This window comes from Arvicola amphibius, chromosome 3 (genome assembly GCF_903992535.2).
Source record: "Arvicola amphibius chromosome 3, mArvAmp1.2, whole genome shotgun sequence".
Classification (NCBI taxonomy): Eukaryota; Metazoa; Chordata; class Mammalia; order Rodentia; family Cricetidae; genus Arvicola; species Arvicola amphibius.
This window is the reverse complement of record NC_052049.1, coordinates 69,718,859-69,739,308: the sequence shown is the minus strand read 5'-3', so window position 1 is coordinate 69,739,308 and position 20,450 is coordinate 69,718,859. Positions and strand designations below refer to the sequence as shown.

Below are 20,450 nucleotides of genomic sequence, written 5' to 3'. Positions count from 1 at the left end.
GAGAAACTTTGAGACATGGGTCAATTGCTAACAGACTGGCAAGTGAAGAATTGGCATGCTTTTCTTAGGATGCTTTCTGTAGTAACCTTGATTGGACATCTAACCTTGTGCACAACTGTAAGGTTTTAAACTTATGATCTATTTACAAAAAAACCTTTAACCTAATTTGGACTTGCTCTGAGGTAAAAGTGAGCTAATTGTGTGCAGTTTGTATTAGACTGAAGAGAATTTGTTATTTTTTGATATTAGTCTGAGTTAAATGGAATAAAACAGGCTTTTAATTGTCTATTGTCCTCATAGGACACATAGATATAGTTATAAAGAATGTCCCAGTATATATTCTATATATCAAAATTATATAGCCAAATTAAAAGTCATCTTCCTGACCATCCACAGATATATGTGCCCATAAGACTGACATGAAATCATGAGATTACATATATACATCAGGAGAGACACCAAGCTTATTTAGCAAAAGTGGGCAAGAGTTTCCTGAGTTGATGGTTCTGCAGACCTTGTCTGGACAGGATTAACCTCCACCAGATAATCATTCCTCTGGTGGATTGACATTTGAATACTAGTTGTCATCTGCTGTAAGTCTTATGGCCCCTTATAATGTCCCATAATGGCTGGATAAATTTCTACCATCAGTAGACAAAGGCTCCTTGACCACATCCTCACCAGCAGTTGTTATCTCTGTCATTGTGATAATAGCCATTCTTTCTATGCCAAGGTAATTTTTATTTGTATTTCTCTGAGAAATAGGTATGATACTGAACACTTTTTCACATGGCAGTTGGCCTTCTGTGTCTTGATCACTAGGCCTGGCTGTCCTGGAACTTATTTTTATTTTATTAATTTTTAGTACTGATTTTATTATCTTTACTCCTTTAATCTATTACTGTCTGTACTCTTTAATATTACTTTTATGTCTCTTTAAAGACTTTTTATCTATACTTCATTATGGATGTATACCTTGTTATCTTTATATATCCTTATGTTTATAGTCACTGATTCCATGCATTGGTTACTATGAATCTGGCTGCAATAACCATGGATGTGCAACTGTCTCTATGGTGTGTTTACTTAGAGTATTTTGAATATATACTCAAATCAAATAGGTGCTTTTTATGATAGTTTGGTTTTTAGGATTTTGTTTCTTGTTATTATTAGTCATACTGGGAACTGACCTTAGGGCTTTAAACAAGGTTACTAAGTATTCTATATAGTTCTGTAGTAAGGGCTATATTACAATCTCTATTTTTCTATAAGTTTTGTTTGTTTTGTGGAACCTCCATGCTCAGGAAATGAACCAAATATTGACAACTGTGATTGCTTGATGCTAAAATGCTCACATCAAAGGAACAATTTGAACAAAGAGACAGTGAATGAAGAGACAGCCCACAGAATGGGAAGAAAAATCTTCACTAGCTCAATATCTAATGGGATTGATGCCTAAAATATATGTAAAGAACCCAGAAACAAATACCACAAACAAACAAAACCAGCCCAACCAGTAAGGTGGGCTAATGAAACAGATACAAAATTCTCAACAGTTCTACTGGAACTGGCTGGTAAATATATGATAAAAAATGTTCAGCATTCTTAGCCATTGCAGCTGGGGAAATGAAAATTGAAAACTACAGTGAGATCTCCTGTCTTACTATAACCAGAATAACTATCATTAAGAAAACAAATAGCAACACATACTGATGAAGATGCAGGAAAAGGAGAACCTTCAAAGACTGCTAGTCTAATGTAAATTAGTTACACCACTATGAGAGCAACTGTGTTTATGAAAATGCAGGATACATTTACAGAATTATGCTCACAAGATAAAGTAATGACAATAATGATGAGAATTTGATCTTACTTCAGATTTAGAGAAGAAAACCTGTTCTTGTGGGATAGGTCTCAATTAACTTTTTCACCCTTTATTTCTTTCTGATGTTCCAATGTGCATAGAAAGGAATGACTGATGTGAATCTCTTCAACAGGGACAAGTGATCCATATGTGAAGTTTAAAATTGGAAGAAAAGAAGTTTTTAGAAGTAAAATTATACACAAGAACCTGAATCCTGTGTGGGAAGAAAAGGCTTGTATTCTTGTTGACCATCTTAGAGAGCCACTGTATATCAAGGTGAGTTATTCCATTGCTTTTTCATTATGGAATCTGACTCAGAAATCTTTGTTTAATCGTCGTTTCTCATTTCTCTGGAGGACTTTTCAACAAAGACTACTGTTAACAGCTCTAATCCAAGATAATGTAACATAAATGAGATGGGATGGTAAGCTGCTGGGGTCACTTCCATTTGAAACATTTCTGTTGGTAGACATACAGGAAGACTATGAGATCCATCTCCTGCTTTGTGCCTTCAACTGAATCACTGTAGTTTGGGAGCACATGAAACAGTAAATCTCCAAAGAACCCAGCATGAAGGACAACCTCCACAGAACTCATCATTTTTGTTTTGTTTCTAAATGAGCTACTTAAGCTTTTCTTGTGAGAGTTGCAGGTTGAGGGAGGTGTGGCTTTCCCCTTTTACTACCATGGAATAGATAGATTTACCCACTAGTATAAATTTTTTCCAAAATATGGAAGTCCGCTCACAAAAATGTCACTTTTCTTGCTATGATCTAGGCTCATTTTTTTGTTGTTTTTTGGTTTTTTTTTTTTTTTTTTGGTTTTTTGAGACAGGGTTTCTCTGCAGCTTTAGAGCCTGTCCTGGAGCTAGCTCTTGTAGACCAGGCTGGTCTCGAACTCACAGAGATCCGCCTGCCTCTGCCTCCCGAGTGCTGGGATTAAAGGCGTGCGCCACCACCGCCCGGCCTCTAGGCTCATTTTTAACCAGCTATTATGAATGTGCTTATCAGTTTGCACAAAACAGCATTATGCTGATGCTGATTTAGTAGATCCTTAGACTAGTGTGTAATCTTAGTCTCCTTGCAGAGTTGTGATTCAAATTTTAGGTTCAAGGTAGCAGCACTCACTGATTTGGCAGTTTATTTCTGGAAATGTGTATAGAAGATACAAAAAATCTAGTGCTGTTGGTACATGTTAGCCCAAATAAAACACTGCCTTTTCTGCCTGCCAGCTTCGGCCTTACTGAGCATGGTTGCATCCCTGTTCTGAGCAAGTTCCTGGTGCTACTTTGATGATAGATGATAAAGATAAAAGAAAGAAGAGAAAAGGAGGCTACTTTGCTTCTTAAGAAACTAGGGCTTTGGGACTGAAGAGATGGCTGAGGGATTAAAGCACTTGCTGCCAATGCAAGATGACTTTTACTGGGGTCCCTGGCACCCACAAAAAGATCAGAAATGACTATATACATCTGTAAACCCAGTGCATAGGGGTGAAGACAGGCAGACCTCCTGAGCTCAATAGACAGCCAATCTAGCCAAAATATCAAGCTTCAAGTACAATAAAAAGAATATGTCATAAAATTATACAGAGATATATAGGGATGGACAGATATAATACATACAGACACATACATACATAATACATACATAAAATGTATGCATGCATACATACATACATAAAATGCTTACATGTATAATACATATATACAGTAGAGAGCAATTGAGTAAGAAACACCCTGAAGCCAACCTTAGATCTCCATAGTTGCATATATGGGCATATGTGCTATACACACACACACACACACACACACATGCACGCAGGTACACATCCATAGGATACCAAAAATAGATGATAGATGATAGATAGATAGATAGATGCATAGACAGACAGACAGATAGATGATAGATAGATAGATAGATAGATAGATAGATAGATAGATAGATAGATAGATAAAACAACCTTAAACCTATTTCCATGATATGTTTATGTGCTGTCCTTTTTTTACTGGCTTGGTCTTAGGTATTCAAAGATCCAAATAAAGCAATTGGTGTGAATGACACTGAGTTACTACATGGCTTCATGAGCATTAGAACATTATATTGTCTCTGCACAGCACTATGTGACTCCATTACTAAACTCTAAGGTGGCACTTATAGTCTCTCTGATAGATGGTTAATCTTGTCTAAAAGATTTCTCAGAAATGAACTGATTCTACAGTAACCAGCACTATGAAAACACTTTTGTGAACTAGATGGTTAGAAAACATTTAGCCTAGAATTCTCCTGCCAATAGCTAAAGGAAAAACAAGTGGCATATGTATTATCTGATTTGATCACAGTATCAGAGTGAATGTTACTAAGGAGAACATTGAAGTTATAGGTATAATCCTTAGCATTTAAAGTAAGAAAAAGTTTTGTTTCACAAAGAAATAGAATCATTGAGGAAAACAAAACAAAAATAAAACTAGCAATGAAAAACTTAAGATGTCAAACGAAAACATCAGAGATAAACAATACCAATAGATATAAAAACATGGAAGATGAAATTTCAGGTCTTGCAGATAAAGTGGAAGAAAAAGTTATCTCAGTCAAAGAAAATGTTATATTGAAAAGAAGTCAAGATAGGCCCTGCTTTACAAGATGCCACACTAGCCACTAGAACTCCAGGTAGGCTATCTGCCAGCTGACCTAACCCACTCTCTTGATGCCCCTCCTACCCTACCCCCAACACCTCTCCCAGTACCCTCCTTGTCATAGTGTCTCACTCATCCCTCGACTCTGTCAGAGATACCCTGTTCTACCAGAGGCTATGCTTGTTGCCAGAAGCCCACTTAGGCCATCTGCCTGTGACCTCTCCCACTCTCTTAGTGCCCACCACCACACTGTCCCCAGCCCCTCCTCCCATCCTCATCACCATGTTCATGCTCCTGACTCAGGCAGTGAGATCTCCTGCTCAGCTAGAGGCTAATGAAATCAGAATCCAACCCCCAACTTGGGTGGGGACCCCCTGCTCAATCACAGGCCATGCCAGCCAGAAGACCAGAGAGGAAACAGAAAAACCAAGGAATAAAGCAGCTATCCAATAAAGACAAACTCAGAAATCAGCACCTAGACCTATAATCATCCCCAAAGCAGATGCCTAGATGCCAAGGTCACCACCAGAGTCCAGTTATTTTATTACAGCAAACTCTGACTATTCCAACATAGCTAAAGCACAAAGAAAATGACCTCAGAAAAATTTATGAAGATGATAGTGGTCCTTAAAGAGGAAATTAATAATTCCCTTAAGAAAAAGAAAACAAAAAAATTGGAGGAAACAAATAAATCCTTTGAAGAAAGCCCCCACAAAGAAAATGAAAAATCAAGGGAAAACTAAACTAAACAAACAAAAATTGCTAAAATAGCAAACACTTGAAGGAAATGAATAAAACTGTTCAAAACCTGAACTGGAAATATAAACAATAAAGAAAACACAAACTGAAGGAATTCTGAAAATAAAAAATCTAGGTAATAGAACAGGAACTACAGACACAAGCTTCACCAACAGAATACAGGATATAGAAAAGAGGATCTTAGGTGTTGAAGATAAAGTAGAAGAAATAGATATGCTGAGCAAAGAAAATCTAAAAAAGTCTTGATACAAAAATCCAGAAAATCTGGGGCACTATAAAATGACCAAATTTACAAATAATAGGAATAGAAGAAGAATTTCAGCTCAAAGGCCCAGAAAATATTTTCAACAAAATCATAGAACAAAATTTTCTCAACCTAAAGAGGTAGATGCGTAAAAAATTACATGGAGCTTATACCAAATAAATTGGACCAGAAAAGAAAGCTTCCTCACCACATAATAATCAAAACATTAATTTTGAATTGGAATTGCACCTGACTGAAAAGAAAGCTAGAAGAGCCTATAGATTCTAAGAGACCACTGATGCCCAGTCAAGTATACCCAGCAAAACTGTCAATCACCATCTATGGAGAAAGCAAGTTATTCCATAATGAAGTCTAATTTAAAAATACCTATATAAAAATTGAGCCCTATTGAAGGTACTAGCCAGAAAAATCCAACCCAAACAGTTTAACTATACCCATGAAACACAGAAAATAAATAATCTCACACAAGAAAAAGTGAAAGAAGGGACTCTCTCTCTCTCCCCTACTAACACCACCACCAACATCAATAACAAACAAACAAAAAGAGGGATCAGTAATCATTGTAGTAAGGAGGTTGTTTGTTGGTTCCTAGCTGCTTAGCCCCAATATAATCACACAGAAACTGTATTAATTAAATCACTATTTGGCCTATTAGCTCTAGCTTCTTATTGGCTAACTCTTCCATTTCTATTAATCTGTATATCACTACATGGCTGTGGCTTACCCGGTAAAGTTCCTAGTATCTATCTCTGGTGGCCCCATGGCTTCTCTCTGACTCTTCCCTCTTTCTCCCAGCATACAGCCTAACTTTTTCCCACCTAGTTCTGTTCTGCCCTTGCCATAGGCTCAAAGAAGTTCTTTATTCATTAACCAATAAAAGCAACACATAGACAGAAGGACCTCCCATACCAGGTCATTGATATCTCTCAGTATCAATGGACTAAATTTCTCAAAAAGGACAAGACTAACAGGATGGATGTGATTATGAATCCTTCAGCTGCATACAAATAACACAACTCAGCATCAAAGATAGACATTACCTCAGAGTAAGTGTTGGAAAAAGATTTTCCAAGCAAATGGACCCAAGAACCAAGTCAGTGTAGTTATTCTAACATCTAACAAAATAGACTTCAGACCAAAATCAATCAAAAGCAACAGGGATGCTTCATATATATTAAAGGAAAAATCCACCAAGATAATATTTTAATTATTCACATCTATGCCCCAAATGCAAGGACACCCACATTTGTAAAAAAAAAAAAATTACTAAAGGTTAAATCGCACATTGACCCTCACACATTGATAGTGGGAGATTCAATACCCCCTCTGACCAACAAACAGATCATGAAGCCAGTAACTAAACAGAAATACTGGAGCTAACAGACATTATAAACCAAATGGACCTAGCAGAGCTACAGAACATTTCGCCCAAACACAAAAGAATATCCCTTCTTCTCCGCACATCACAGAACTTTCTCCAAAATTGACTACATATTGGATCACCAAACAATTCTCAACAAATACAAGAAAATTAAAACAACACCCTGTATCTTATCAGTCCACCATGGATTAAAACTTGATTTCAACAACAAAAACCCTACAAACTCATGGAAATTGAACAACTCTCCACTGGATGAAAAATGGGTCAAGACAAAAATAAAGAAATTAAGGAATTCAATGAAAATGAATGAATAACATATACAAACTTATGGGACACAAATGAAAGTGGTGCTAAGAGAAAAGTTTATATCACTAAGTAGTTACATAAAATAATTGGAGGGATCTCATACTAGCAACGATAGAGCACACCTGAACAAAAAGAAGTAAGCATACCCAAGAGGAGTAGATGACAGGAAATAACTAAACTGAAATCAATAAAATAGAAATAAAGAGAACAATACAAAGAATCAATGAAACAAAGAATTGGTTCTTTGAGAAAATTAGCAAGATAGATAAAACCTTATTTAAAATAACTAACAGACTCAGAAAGAATATCCAAATTAACAAAATCAGAAATGAAAAGAGAAACATAACAACAGATACTGAGGAAATCAAAAGAATCTTTAAGTTATACTTTGAAAACCTACAAAACTGGAAGATATAAAAGAAATGAATAATTTTCTTGATAGATACTACTTATCAAAGCTAAATCAAGATCAGATAAACAATTTAAATATACCTATAACTCCTAAGGAAATAGAAACAGTCATTAAAAGTCTCCACCCACCCAAAAAACAGCCCAGGACAAGGTGGTTTTTGCACAGAATTTTACGACTTTCAAAGAAGACTTAATGCCAGTACTCCTCAAATTATTTCACAGAATAGAAACAGAAGGAACATTACCAAATTAATTTTATGAGGCTACAGTTGCTCTGATACCCAAACCCCACAAAGACTCAACAAAGAAAGAGAATTACAAACCAACTTTTCTCATGAAAATAGATGCAAAAGTAATAAAATATTGCATACAGAATCAAGAATGCATCAAAAAGAGCATCCAAGTAGGCTTTATTCCAGAGATACAGGGCTGATTCAACATTTGAAAATCTGTCAATGTAATCCACCATATAAACAAACTGAGAGGAAAAAAATGTCACATTATCATCTCATTCGATGCTGAAAAGCCTTTTAAAAAGTCTAACACCCTTTCATGATTAAAGGTCTTGGAAAGAATAGGGATAAAAGAAGCATACCTCAAAATAATAAAGGAGGTCGCTTGTTTGTTTCCCGACTGCTCAGCCCCGAAATTACCACACAGAAACTGCAATAATTAAATCACTGCTTGGCCTATTAGCTTTAACTTCTTATTTGTTAACTCTTATATCTTAGTTTAACCATTTTCATTAATTTGTATATCATTGCAAGGTTGTGACCTACCAACAAAGTTTCAGTGCATCTGTCTCTGGCGACAGCTCCATGGCTTTTCCCTCACTCCGCCTTCTTCCTCTCAGCATTTAGTTTAGTTTTCCCCACCTAGCTAAATTCTGCCCTGCTATAGGTCCAAAGCAGTCATTTATTAACCAATGGTATTCACAGCATACAGAGAGGAATCCCACATCCAGTACCAGAAACAAGATTCTCTACAGCACGTCGTAACTATAACACTAAATGTATAAAACAAAGAAAGTATATTAAAAGATTCAAGGGAAAAGATCAAGTCTTGTATAAATGCAGGCACATTAAAATAACACCTGACTTTTCAGTGGGGACTCTGAAAACCAGAACCACTTGGGTGGATGTTCTACAAATTCTGAGAGACCACAGATGCCAGCTCATACTGGCATATGTAACAAAGCTATCAGCCATAATACATGGAGAAAGAAAAACTTTCAATGATAAGTCAGTTTGAATTGACGAATCTAGCTCTACCCAAGGCACTAGGAGGAAAACTTTTGCATCAAGAGGTTAACCACACCCAAGGAAACACAGAGAATAATTAATCTAAGGATAGTAAATAAAAATTAGCAGGTAAACTCACAGTGCAACAACAAAATAACAGGAATAAATGAATACTGCTCATTAATAACTAAGTATCAATGCTCTGAATCCCCTAACCAAAAGACACAGACAACTTTGATCAGAAAATAGGATCCATCTTCCCAGTGCATACAAGAAACACCTGACCATCAGAAAGAGGAATCACCAGACCAACACCTCACTAGAGAAGCTTATTGCAGTAGATGAGAACTCACAGGGACCCACAACTAGACAGTGTGCAGAGGGAGGGACTGTGGAATACTCAATCCTAAATGGAGTAGCATCATCAAACCTCTCCTCAAATGTCAAGAATCTCTGTGGAAGAGGGCACAGAAAGATTGTAAGAAGCCAAGGCGATGGATGACTCCAAGGAAACAGAGTCTTCCAGACACAACAGACTGATGCACACCTGAACTCACAGAGACGGTGCCAGTGTTCATAAGACCTGCACAAATTCAAGACAGACAGGGTCCCAGGAAGAAGTAGACACGGTGCCCCACCCCTTAACATGAAGCTATTTGCAGCTGAGATTCTCTGATAAAGGGAAATTAGTTTTCTCCCTTCAAGTGTTACTGGATATATCAACTTCAAAAAAGACTTCATGCCTAGGAGTGATTGGCTAACTTGAAATGAAGCCCATGTTGTTTGTTTTGTGAACTTTTTGTTTCATTTTGTTTCGTTTGGGTATCTTGTTAGTTTGCTTTATTGGTCTTTTGATTATTTGTTTACTAATTTTGTGTGTTTTATGATTTTACTTTTTTGAGAACAAGCATTAAGTTGGGTGGGGAAGATCTGGGAGGAGTTGGGGGAGGGGAAATGATGAAAATATATTGTATGAAAAAAAATTAAATAAAAATGGTGTTTAAGGAATAAATAAAGCACAAAGCATAAATTAGGCTTCCACTTAATCCTGAACCTTCAATCACGAATAGGCATGGGACATGTGCTGGCCCATCTGTGTGAATTTGGAATTCTTGCACAAAACAGCTCCTGCCTCCACACTGGCTGGATGTGAGTGAAGAGTCCTTTAACCCTGGGTCTCCCAGCGTGAGTTTAGGGCCAAGAGGTCATTAACACATGGAAGTAAGTGACACTGAGGGGTTTTGAAGGAACTGGGAGATAGAAAGAAGTTTAAACCATGGACCTTTAGTTTGGTTCTGTCCCTCTGTTGTAAAACCTCCCAGGATACTACTCCCTGGGCATTCTTGCTACTGCACTGGCTAGTACTAGGTAAATATATTTTTTGAAGGTTTTGTTTATCACTTCCGCATTACAGAAGCTTCAACAAATCAAACATTTAATTTCATTACTACAAACATTTCAAGTGACTAGAACAGAATCTGGTCCCAAGAAAGAATTCACTCAGTATTTTTAAGTAAAAAAATGAATAAAGATACAAACCATTGGAACTTTCAGGACTAACCTCCTTTGAAGCCATAATTGCCTGTGGACATGAAGCCACTTGAACTCAAAATTCGCATTGACATTAAAAGAAGTGAGTTGAGATGAATGACTGGTGTTCAAAAGTGCTTTCACTGATATGCACTTCAAACAATTTTTCATGTTTGGTAGTAAGCTCTTGTTCATTGTGAAATATTTATTGTTTTAAATATACTTTAAGATGATCAAAAATATCACCCAAACAGTTTCTAACCTAATGCTACCTAATGTTTCCAACTCAGAGAGTGGAGATATGTTGACAGACACGTCATACAAAATCATTTAAGTGTGAATTTCCAATGTTTCCCTCAGGTTGGGGTACCTATGCTATATATATTGAATTTAAACATGCTTTATATTTTGAAGCTTAAAGCAAGGTTTGAATCTTGCTTTTTCCTAGCCCTCAAATTTGATGTGAAATAAATGTTTAAATTGTTTACCTGAAAAATACAAGCAATATTTTAATAACTGGGCTATGAAATTGGCTTAAAATTTAAAATCAATGTATAACAGGTTCTAAGATACAGTAACTGCTGAGTAAATGTTATTTATTCTTGTTGATGTTGTAATGGGAAATGCATTTTCTATTTTATTCTCCCTATGCTCTATATTTTTGAAGATATACCCAGAGCAATTCTCCCTCTAACAAATAATTTGTAGATCTTAGAACCACGTAACACAGCTAATGACTTCAATAATAAATGTACTATGGCATTTCCATTTCCCCATGTTTATGTCTTTCTGTTTTATGGGAACTGAGAACTAAAGCAAATCTCTAACATCCCAACAATGGAAAGACTCTGGCGATTATGGTAAGGAGAGATTCAATGTTAAATAGCCCAATGTGGTAGAATTTTAGTAATCCAGTCCCTATATTAATTGTTTTCTACTTTGTATGATGGCACCAAGCTTAAAAGCTTGAGAACAACATAATTATGACATTTCATGAGAAATTTTCCTAATGTCTTTATGTTTATAAATGTGCTACCGTGACCACCTGTAAGTAGAGCAGTGTCATATGACAAAGGTATGTAGTCTTTTCATGAATGCCCATGGAGCAGGTAGCAAAAGCTCAGATGTGTAAGTGAGCTCAAGTATCTTCTACAATAAATAAACTCTGAAAGTTTGTGTATGAAATCAAGCAACTGCAAACTGAATGATAAAGAGACAATAGGAAGCCCTAACTTCTTAACTAAATTCCCATGACTCCTCAAATCTGAGACTCTTTTCATAATGCAAAGTATTTATCTTTTTGTTTAAAAATCAACTTTGTGCTCATTTAGTTGTGTTGCTTTTAACTGAAGTGCACCTGCACTAGGTGAAACCACTAGTAGACTGGGGACTGCTGTACCTGCTGCTCCCACTCATTGTCATAGCTAGGATTAGATACAGAAACGCTGGGCTATTCATTCTCTCTGACTCACCGAGTATCGAATCCTAAAGAGTCCAGTGGGTTGGGTCATCCATTCGGAAAGAGACTTACCCTTTTCTGTTCATTATCCCAGTGTTCAAACATTTTATGTTTTAAACAGATTAGGCAACACAGCTCTAAACTTCTCTGGGTAGAGGCATGATTGGTTGTTGTTTCACAACCTTTCCCTGGTTTCCCTTTTTTGTTATTTTTTGTTTGGTTGGTTTTGTTATTGCTGTTGTTTTGTCCCATTTAAAGCACATAAGAATGTATAATCACAAATCACCTATACATTTTCGTGCTTCACATCCATCTCCCTCACTAAACTATCAGCATTAATTATATTAGTCGCCTCGAGATACCTCTTTAACCTCCTTCCATTTCCCAACTTTCTCGCTTTGACTTAATGCCATTGGCTTTTTGCTGATCCTTAAAAACTTTAGTCCTTCTCTTGTTGTTTCCTCTGACTAGCACATCTTCCCTGTATTAGTGTGACTATCCTTCCTTTCAATCAGTTCTATACACAAATCACCTCCCTAGAGGCCATTCTGGTCTCCCACAAAGAGTAGCTCCTCACATCCCTTGCAACTTCTGTTACTGCTCATTGTGATCATCATTGAACTGTATTGGTCTATGTATTCACTGACTATCTTAGTACTTAAATATGTAACTCCAAATAGTGTGGGCAGAGGAAGAAACATGTTCATTCTTTTTTTAATTTTATTTTTTAATTAAAAATTTCCCCAATAGCCAAGTGTAGTGGTGCATGCCTTTAATCCTTGCATTTGGGAGGCAGAGACAGGAAGATCTCTGTGAGTTCCAGGTCAGCTAGGTCTACAAAGAGACTTTTAGGACAGCCAGGGCTGTTATATAGACAAACCCTGTCTTGAAGACAAAGCAAACAAACAACAAAAGAATTGTCCCCAATAACTGTTTGCAAACACAAAAGGTTAATTTGATGTTACCTTAATATAACTTTACAAAGTTATATAACTATAATATCTGTACCCTTATTTATTTGTGTGCCAAGATTAAATTTTTCTATAATATCAAATAATTTATCTTTAGTTACCTTAAAACATATGCATAACAAATTGATGTCATGTTCCAACCACCCACCACCAACAGAAGATGTTTGTTGAGTCTCATCCCCAACAGATGTGTTTGTTGAGATCCATCCCCAACAGAGGATGTGTTTGTTGAGTCCCATCCCCAACAGAAGATGTATTTGTTGAGTCTCATCTCCAAGCGAATATGTGTTTGTTGACTGTAATCCTAAGTTACTTTGGGTCTATGCTTGATGCTATCTCCTCTATTATAATAAAAAAAAGTATTCTAAGCTGTAATTCCCATACTTTTAAATATTCATTACATTTAATTTGATTTTGTTACCTCTTCTCTAAACTTCTATTGCTAATACAAATAAAATGATATAACAAATATTAAATAAACATGTAGTTTACTTGAATGTTATATGCGGCGAGCGAGCCCTGACCAGCAGGGAAAGATCACCACCGACACAGGATTCTTCTCTGATCACACTTTAATGAAGCGCTGCTTGGTTGAGGGAGAGCTGGAAGCAGGGGGCCCCCGAGCCGGGCTGGGTGGCGGCTTATATAGAGGAGGACGGGGCGTGTCTACTGATTAGGTGACGTGGCAGAAAAGGATTGGTGGAAACCTGTTGCTAGGCAGATGTGGCGCGAAAAGTTCGCGCCACATACTTGTTTACTTTAGCCCTCGGCGCCATCTTGTAATGGCGAAATGTAAGTGCGGCCGCCACAATTCCCCCCTTTTAATTTTATGAAATTTAAAAGACAGTCAAGGCTGAGGTCAGAGGACCTTACCCTGAAAATGTAGACATGTCCCGTTTTTCTCAGGGATGGGAAAAATAAGCGGGACTACCCATATGCATAAGGTCATGATCTCCTGAGTGGATCTACTCAGTGCACTCTTAGGTGCAAAACCTCCTGTCCAGGAAAACACATCCCCAGATTCAGGGGAACCTCATCGATCCCTCTTTCCGAGTGCAATGGCTCAATGGCCTTCGGGTGCAAAAGCAGGGATCAGGGTCAGGAGTCCTGTAAGATGCTGATCCAAGCTTGGGGGGAGTTACCGGCCTCCAAGGCTGCGAGGGCACGTTCAATGGCCACCTTTTCCCGTTTCCTTACCCGAATCAGCCTTAGAATCAGAAACAACGCCAATATCACTCCTGAAGTTAATATTAATCCTAGCACGCCAACCCCTGCCCATTCCTTAATATATGAAAAGGTATCTACCAGCCAATCTGTAAATTCCCCCAGCGAAACCATAGTCGCCTGGGTTTGATTCAAAGCCAAAATCTTCAAACTAAAATTGGCTTGCAATTGTTCCAATTCCCTTGTCCAATTGCCATTTAGATATTGAGAAATCGCTCGGGATTCATTAAGGGTAGCAGTATAGGGGGTAACACACAAGTGCTTAGTACGATCTACACAACCAAAGGTAACTATATCAAACATTTTTAACATATTTCTTTCCACCAAATCAACTCTCTTATTTAACAATAAAATACCTGACATTAATTGATGGTTAATCTTTTCTTGTATATACATAGCGTCCGAGGTTTTTTGAACCACGGAATTGATAAAAGTAACTGTCTGAACTTGATTGGCCATAGCTACTCCTGCAGTAACAGCCGCAGCAGCAGACACTGCAATAGCCGTCACAATAGTTGCTGTAATACCAAAATCCCTTTTCCGGCGAACCAGGGTGGCTAATGGGAAGTTCTTAGGATTGGCTTTTACAGGCAAAAACACAAAGGTAGGGATGCGCATAACAATCGCACCTGAATGGTAGAAATTCCAACATTGTGACAGAGAGCAATTATCCTTCTTGCAATCAACTGCAGTATTATTTGAACTCCCTGTAGTATTAAACAAAAGCCAGACAAAGGGAGGATCCAGGCAAACTCTGGTTTGCCGTAGAGTAGTATTATGTTTTTTCTCTACACTAGTTATATTAATTTCTTTAGAAGTGTGATTCATAATCCCTGTATAATTATTTAACATAATTATTCCAGAGCGAACAAATGTAGCAAATGGAGACAACTCAGTTATAGCTCCTCTGGAATTCATAAGTATCCATGGAGTAAAGGGTGATCCAACCTTTATCATAAATTTTCTTTTAACCTTAAAATGGTTAAGATTCCTAAGAACCCATCCAGAATTATTGTAAAACTTATCATATCGTCCTCTGCAATCCACAAATTCAGGGGGATAGCTCAAATCATTACCAGAGCATCTAGGGACAGACCAAGAAAAAATATTATTACTAGTATGATTACTATTGCCAACCTGTGAATCACTATTATTAACCTTGCTAACCTGTACCCAATTGGGCGTTGTAAGGTTGCAACTTATCCCATAAGTGGTAACATTAACAGTATCATTGGAACCGGAATAGGAGCCAGATCCAGATTTAGCTCCAGATCTAACCTGAGGCAGGGCTACGCTAATGGCCTTTCTCAAAAAATTGGGGGTATCTTCTAAAAATGGATCTCTAGCTACAGTAAGATTCATAGCATCTAGCAAGATGCAGTCTGAGATAGAAGTGCTCTGATTTGTGGTAAAACATAAAGTTCCTGCTAGGGGCACTACAGTTTGATTAAATTTTTGTTCCTGAGCATCCACCTTTTTGCAAACTAAGTTCAATTGGCAACTATCAACAAAAAATTGTGGCAATATTGTGGACTCATTGTGAACAGGAATTGGAATGGGCCATGTACGGGCCACAGCCCAGAAATAAGATTCTTCAGATTCAACTGGAACCGGCAGGTTCACCAACAGGATCAGGAGCAGCAACATCTCCTTGCTCTTCGTCAGGCTGTTCCAGTGTTGTCACGATCCTTGTCAGTCTGGTAGGGATCCACACCGGGTCTGGCTGATTCTGAGGAAAGACACAAACAGCTCCCCTGGACCTCTGTATCACAGGGTCCGGTCCATACCATTTGTTATCAATTACATCCTTCCATTTTACTAATTCTGTATTTCTGTGTCTGTGGTCCATATGTCTTTCCGCGGCTGAACGGCCATTGGAATCCAAGGTCAGAAAATTAAATGTAAAGAGAGCGAGAGATATTCTATCTCGCGGGGATGCGCCCTCGGCTATTCCCCCTTTTTGTTTTTGAAGCAATTCCTTAATGGTGCGGTTAGCCCTTTCCACGATGCCTTGTCCTTGTGGATTATAGGGCAAACCAGTAATATGATTAATTTCAAAAATAGAGCAGAACTGTTGAAAACTTTTAGAGGCATATGCCGGGCCATTATCAGTTTTTAAAGAATAAGGCTTGCCCCAAGCAGCCCAGGCTTCTAGGCAATGGGTCTTTACGTTAAGGACCTTTTCACCACATAACGGGGTGGCATGTACAACACCTGAACAAGTGTCCACGGAAACATGCAAATATTTTTGTTTACCAAATTCTGAAACATGAGTAACATCCATCTGCCAAAGGGTAAGTGGCTTTAACCCACGTGGATTAACGCCAATATGAGGCGGATGATGAAAAATCACACAGGAGGAACATTGTTTAACTATATCACGCGCTTGGTCGCGAGTAATATTAAACTTAAGGCGAAGGGTATTTGCAGGCACATGAAACTTTCTATGAAATTGTTCAGCCGATTGCATAGGATCCAGGGCAACTAAAGCCATTTCCCTGGTAGCCCTATCAACCATATCATTAGCTTCAGTCATAGGTCCAGGAAGACCGGAATGAGCTCTAATATGACCGATAAAGAATGGTTTAGCACGTTGAACTATACAACTCTGAATTTGTAATAACAAAGATGCAACCATGCTACTAGGTTTAACATATGCAGCTACTTCCAGATGTTTTACGGCATTAACTACATAGCATGAATCAGAATACAAATTAAAAGGCTGATGGGGAAAGGCCTTAAAGACCTCCAACACTACTTGACACTCCACAACTTGGGGTGCTCCAGAGCGAAATTTCAGAGTAACAGGCGGGGAGCCATATACCATATAGGCTCCAATTCCAGTTTTGGACCCATCAGTAAAAATAGTCAAGCCATTATTCAAAGGAGAAGCACTGGTAATTTTTGGAAAATATACAACATTCTGTGCCATAAAGGACAGCAATTTATCAGACGGATAATGATTATCAATAACGCCTGAATATGAGGAAATCAATACGGCCCAATCATCAGTAGTCCCTGTCAAAACTTCAATTTGATCTTTGGTATAGGGCAATATTAACTTCTCTGGCATTTTGCCAAAGGTGGTCAAGCTGAACTTCACTCCCAATAATGCCTGTTGTGCCACTAAATCAGGATAATAGCTTAACGTGTGTGAACCAAGTGTATGACCATGTATCCACCAAATCGGGCCTGTCTGCCACAATACTCCAGTAGGATGACCAACAGTGCGCAGAATGCAAAGCAATAATGGTTGTTCTGGATCAAACCGAAGAACCTGCGCTTGTTCTATGGCCTTTTCCACTATCTTTAATGCTTCTTTTCCTTTGGGTGTAAGCTCTCTAGGTGACGTTACATCAGGATTTCCTTCTAATATTGAGAACAACGGCTGCAAAGCTTCACGGGTAATGGGGAGATATCCTCTCAGCCAATTTATATCTCCGAGCAACTTTTGAAAATCATTTAAAGTGCGTAAATGTGATGTGCGAATGCAAATTTTTTGTGGAAAAATCTGTTTTGGGGTAACACGGGCTCCTAAAAACTCTATAATACTTGTCTTTTGAATCTTATCGGCGGCAATAATTAGCCCCTTTTGTTTTAAGGATGCCTCCAGGGCAACTAATGCCCGTTCTAGCATATGCTCTTGTTTTGCTGCCAATAGGATATCATCCATGTAATGGATCAGCCTAACTTTGGGAAAACTACGTCTCACTGGTTGTAACGCCTGATCCACGTATAGCTGGCACATGGTGGGACTGTTGGCCATACCCTGTGGTAAGACCTTCCATTGATAGCGTTCATCAGGCTGTTCATGATTTATAGAGGGAACAGTAAATGCAAAACGATGTTTATCTAAAACATGCAAGGGTATAGAAAAGAAGCAATCCTTAACATCTATGGCAAAAACAGGCCAATCTCTTGGTAAAGCACTTAAAAGAGGCAACCCTCTTTGGACAGATCCCATGAGTTGCATTTGTGCATTAACTGCTCTAAGGTCATGCAGCAGCCTCCATTTTCCTGACTTCTTTTTTATGATGAAAATAGGGGAATTCCAAGGAGACACAGAAGGTTCAATATGACCAAGCTGAAGTTGTTCTTTAACTAATATGTGTGCGGCCTGGAGCTTTTCCATAGACAGGGGCCACTGAGGCACCCAAACGGGTGTATCTGTGCCCCAGGGGATGCGTAAGGCATCATCAGTGGCCCCTAGGAAAAACCCAAGCCCTTCCGATCAGATTTGGGAGTGGGCAACACGGGGTCACTTCGTCCTTGAAGGCGAGCCCCCAGCCCTTTTCCTGGTACAAAGCCTTGTGCCTTCATGACATCTTTACTCACTTGAGAATAATCATTGGTAATTATCAATTTTAATTGTTGTTGTACATCCCTTCCCCATAAATTTAAAGGAAGGTCTATGACAAAAGGCTGAAAAGTGCCTTGACTGTGTTCCATCCTCCAATGCAATTGCTTAGCACTCATATCTGGAGTATTTTTGTATCCTAGACCCTGTAAGGTTTGTGCAGCCGTCTGTAACGGCCACCTCTTCGGCCAATCCTGTTTACGCATCACACTTCTGTCCGCTCCGGTATCCAACAGGCCCGTAAAGAGCTTTCCTTCTACTTCTAGGGTACACATGGGGCGATCATCAAGTCCTATAGACAAGCATGCTAGCTCAACCCCAGAGGAGCCGAACCCTCGCTCGCCCCTCTCTTTCTCACAAGCGGGAAATTTTTCATGGTCTGATCGAAGAATTAACAATTGTGCGATACGATCTCCGGGTGCAATCGAAATGATGCCAAACGGAGAATGACACATTACCTTAATAATGCCTTTGTAGTCAGGGTCGATCACTCCAGGTAGCACTAATAACCCTCTAAGAGTACTAGAGGATCTTCCTAAAACTAGTCCCACTGTTCCTTCCTCTAGAGGTCCTGACATATCTGTGTCTATAGCTTGAACACCCATACTCTGAGTCAGTACCAATCCGGTGGTGGCACGGAGGTCCAACCCTGCGGAGCCTGTGGTGGCCCTTCTGATGACTGGGTGGTTTCATGTTTGGCTCCTGAATTGCCCCATAAATTCTCGGGCCCTGGGGTAGTGGGCCCTTCTGCCCGTTTTTTGACATGGCTGATGTTGCATTAGGTATGGGCTGTCCATTGATATCCTTTACGGATCGACACTCATTCGCCCAGTGTTTTCCCTTTTTGCACCGCGGGCATGTGCCCGGCTGTCTCTGACCTTGGCTCTTTTTATGTGTGCCTTGGGGGCAATTTTTTCGTACATGCCCCGGCTTCCCGCAATTAAAGCAGGTACCTGATCTTCCCTGCCCCCTGGAGACTGCTAGCATAGCAGCCGCTAGACCAGCATTAGTTAGAGGGCCGCCTATCTCTCGGCAGGCCTTAAGCCAAGCATCCAGTCCTTTATTTTTCCACGGCATGATGGCTCTCTTACATTCTTTAGTAGCCTGTTCAAACACTAACTGCTGAACCAAAGGCATGGCTTCTTCGGCTTCACCAAACACCTTCCCTGCGGCTTCCATCATGCGAGCCACAAACTCCGAAAAAGGTTCAGTAGGGCCTTGAATAATTTTAGTAAGGTTGCCCGTCACTTCACCTCTTTTTGGTATCATTTTCCATGCTCTTGTATAAATTTCATTAATTTGTTGATAAACCTCCACTGTATAGGCTGTTTGATTAGCCGTCCATTGCCCTTGCCCTAATAACATGTCTGCATTCCAGGGAGCTCGATTTGGCGTTTGCGCATTTACTCGAGCCTGAGTGTGAGCAGCTTCTACCACTATAGATCTATAATCTAGATATTGACCTGTAGAAAGGCATGCTCTAGCAATTTCCCACCAATCTATTGGTGTCATAGCTCTGGTGGTCAACCGAGTCAGTAATGTGCGAGTATACTGCGCATTAGCTCCATAAGTCTTTGCCGCTTCCACTAAATCTTTTAACTCTTTATAAGGGACTGGCTCATGATATCTTTGTTGATTTTGATCCTCAAAAACAGGAAATACCACCACTGAAGGTGGATAATGCACAGCTAACTGCGCAAGAGTGCCCCTGTCAATGAAATGGCAGCTACTCCTGGGCTGCACGTAAGGAGGGGGAAACTCTCTAGTGGGCACTTTTAGAGCTGGCCCATATCTCTCCTCCTCATAACGTGCATCTTCCTCCTCTAAGCTCTCCTCCTCTGCCTCTACCAGCTCTTCTTCAGCCAGCCGCAAGGCTGCGAATTCATCCAGCACCGGATACAGGGGAGGTGCTGAAGGTTTATTTATCTTAGGATCCTCCTTTTCTTTTATATCTTTCTTTTTCCCTTTTTTGTTCCTTATTACCGTGCACTTTTCTTCAGTATCCTCCTCTGTCTTTGAACCTGCTTCTGAAAGGCTGTCCTGGTGTCTT

At 39.1% G+C, this 20,450-nt stretch overlaps 1 protein-coding gene across 6 annotated transcripts in view; it reads left to right on the top strand.

Annotated features, from left to right (window-relative positions):
- The window catches only part of Mctp1 (multiple C2 and transmembrane domain containing 1), a 592,391-nt gene that overhangs the window by 327,925 nt on the left and 244,016 nt on the right, over nt 1–20,450 (top strand). For all 6 annotated transcript variants that reach the window (XM_042054767.1, XM_042054765.1, XM_042054766.1 and 3 more), the window contains exon 4: nt 1,998–2,140. In XM_042054767.1, coding sequence (XP_041910701.1) covers nt 1,998–2,140 — 143 coding nt within the window. The remainder of the gene's footprint in view (nt 1–1,997; nt 2,141–20,450) is intronic.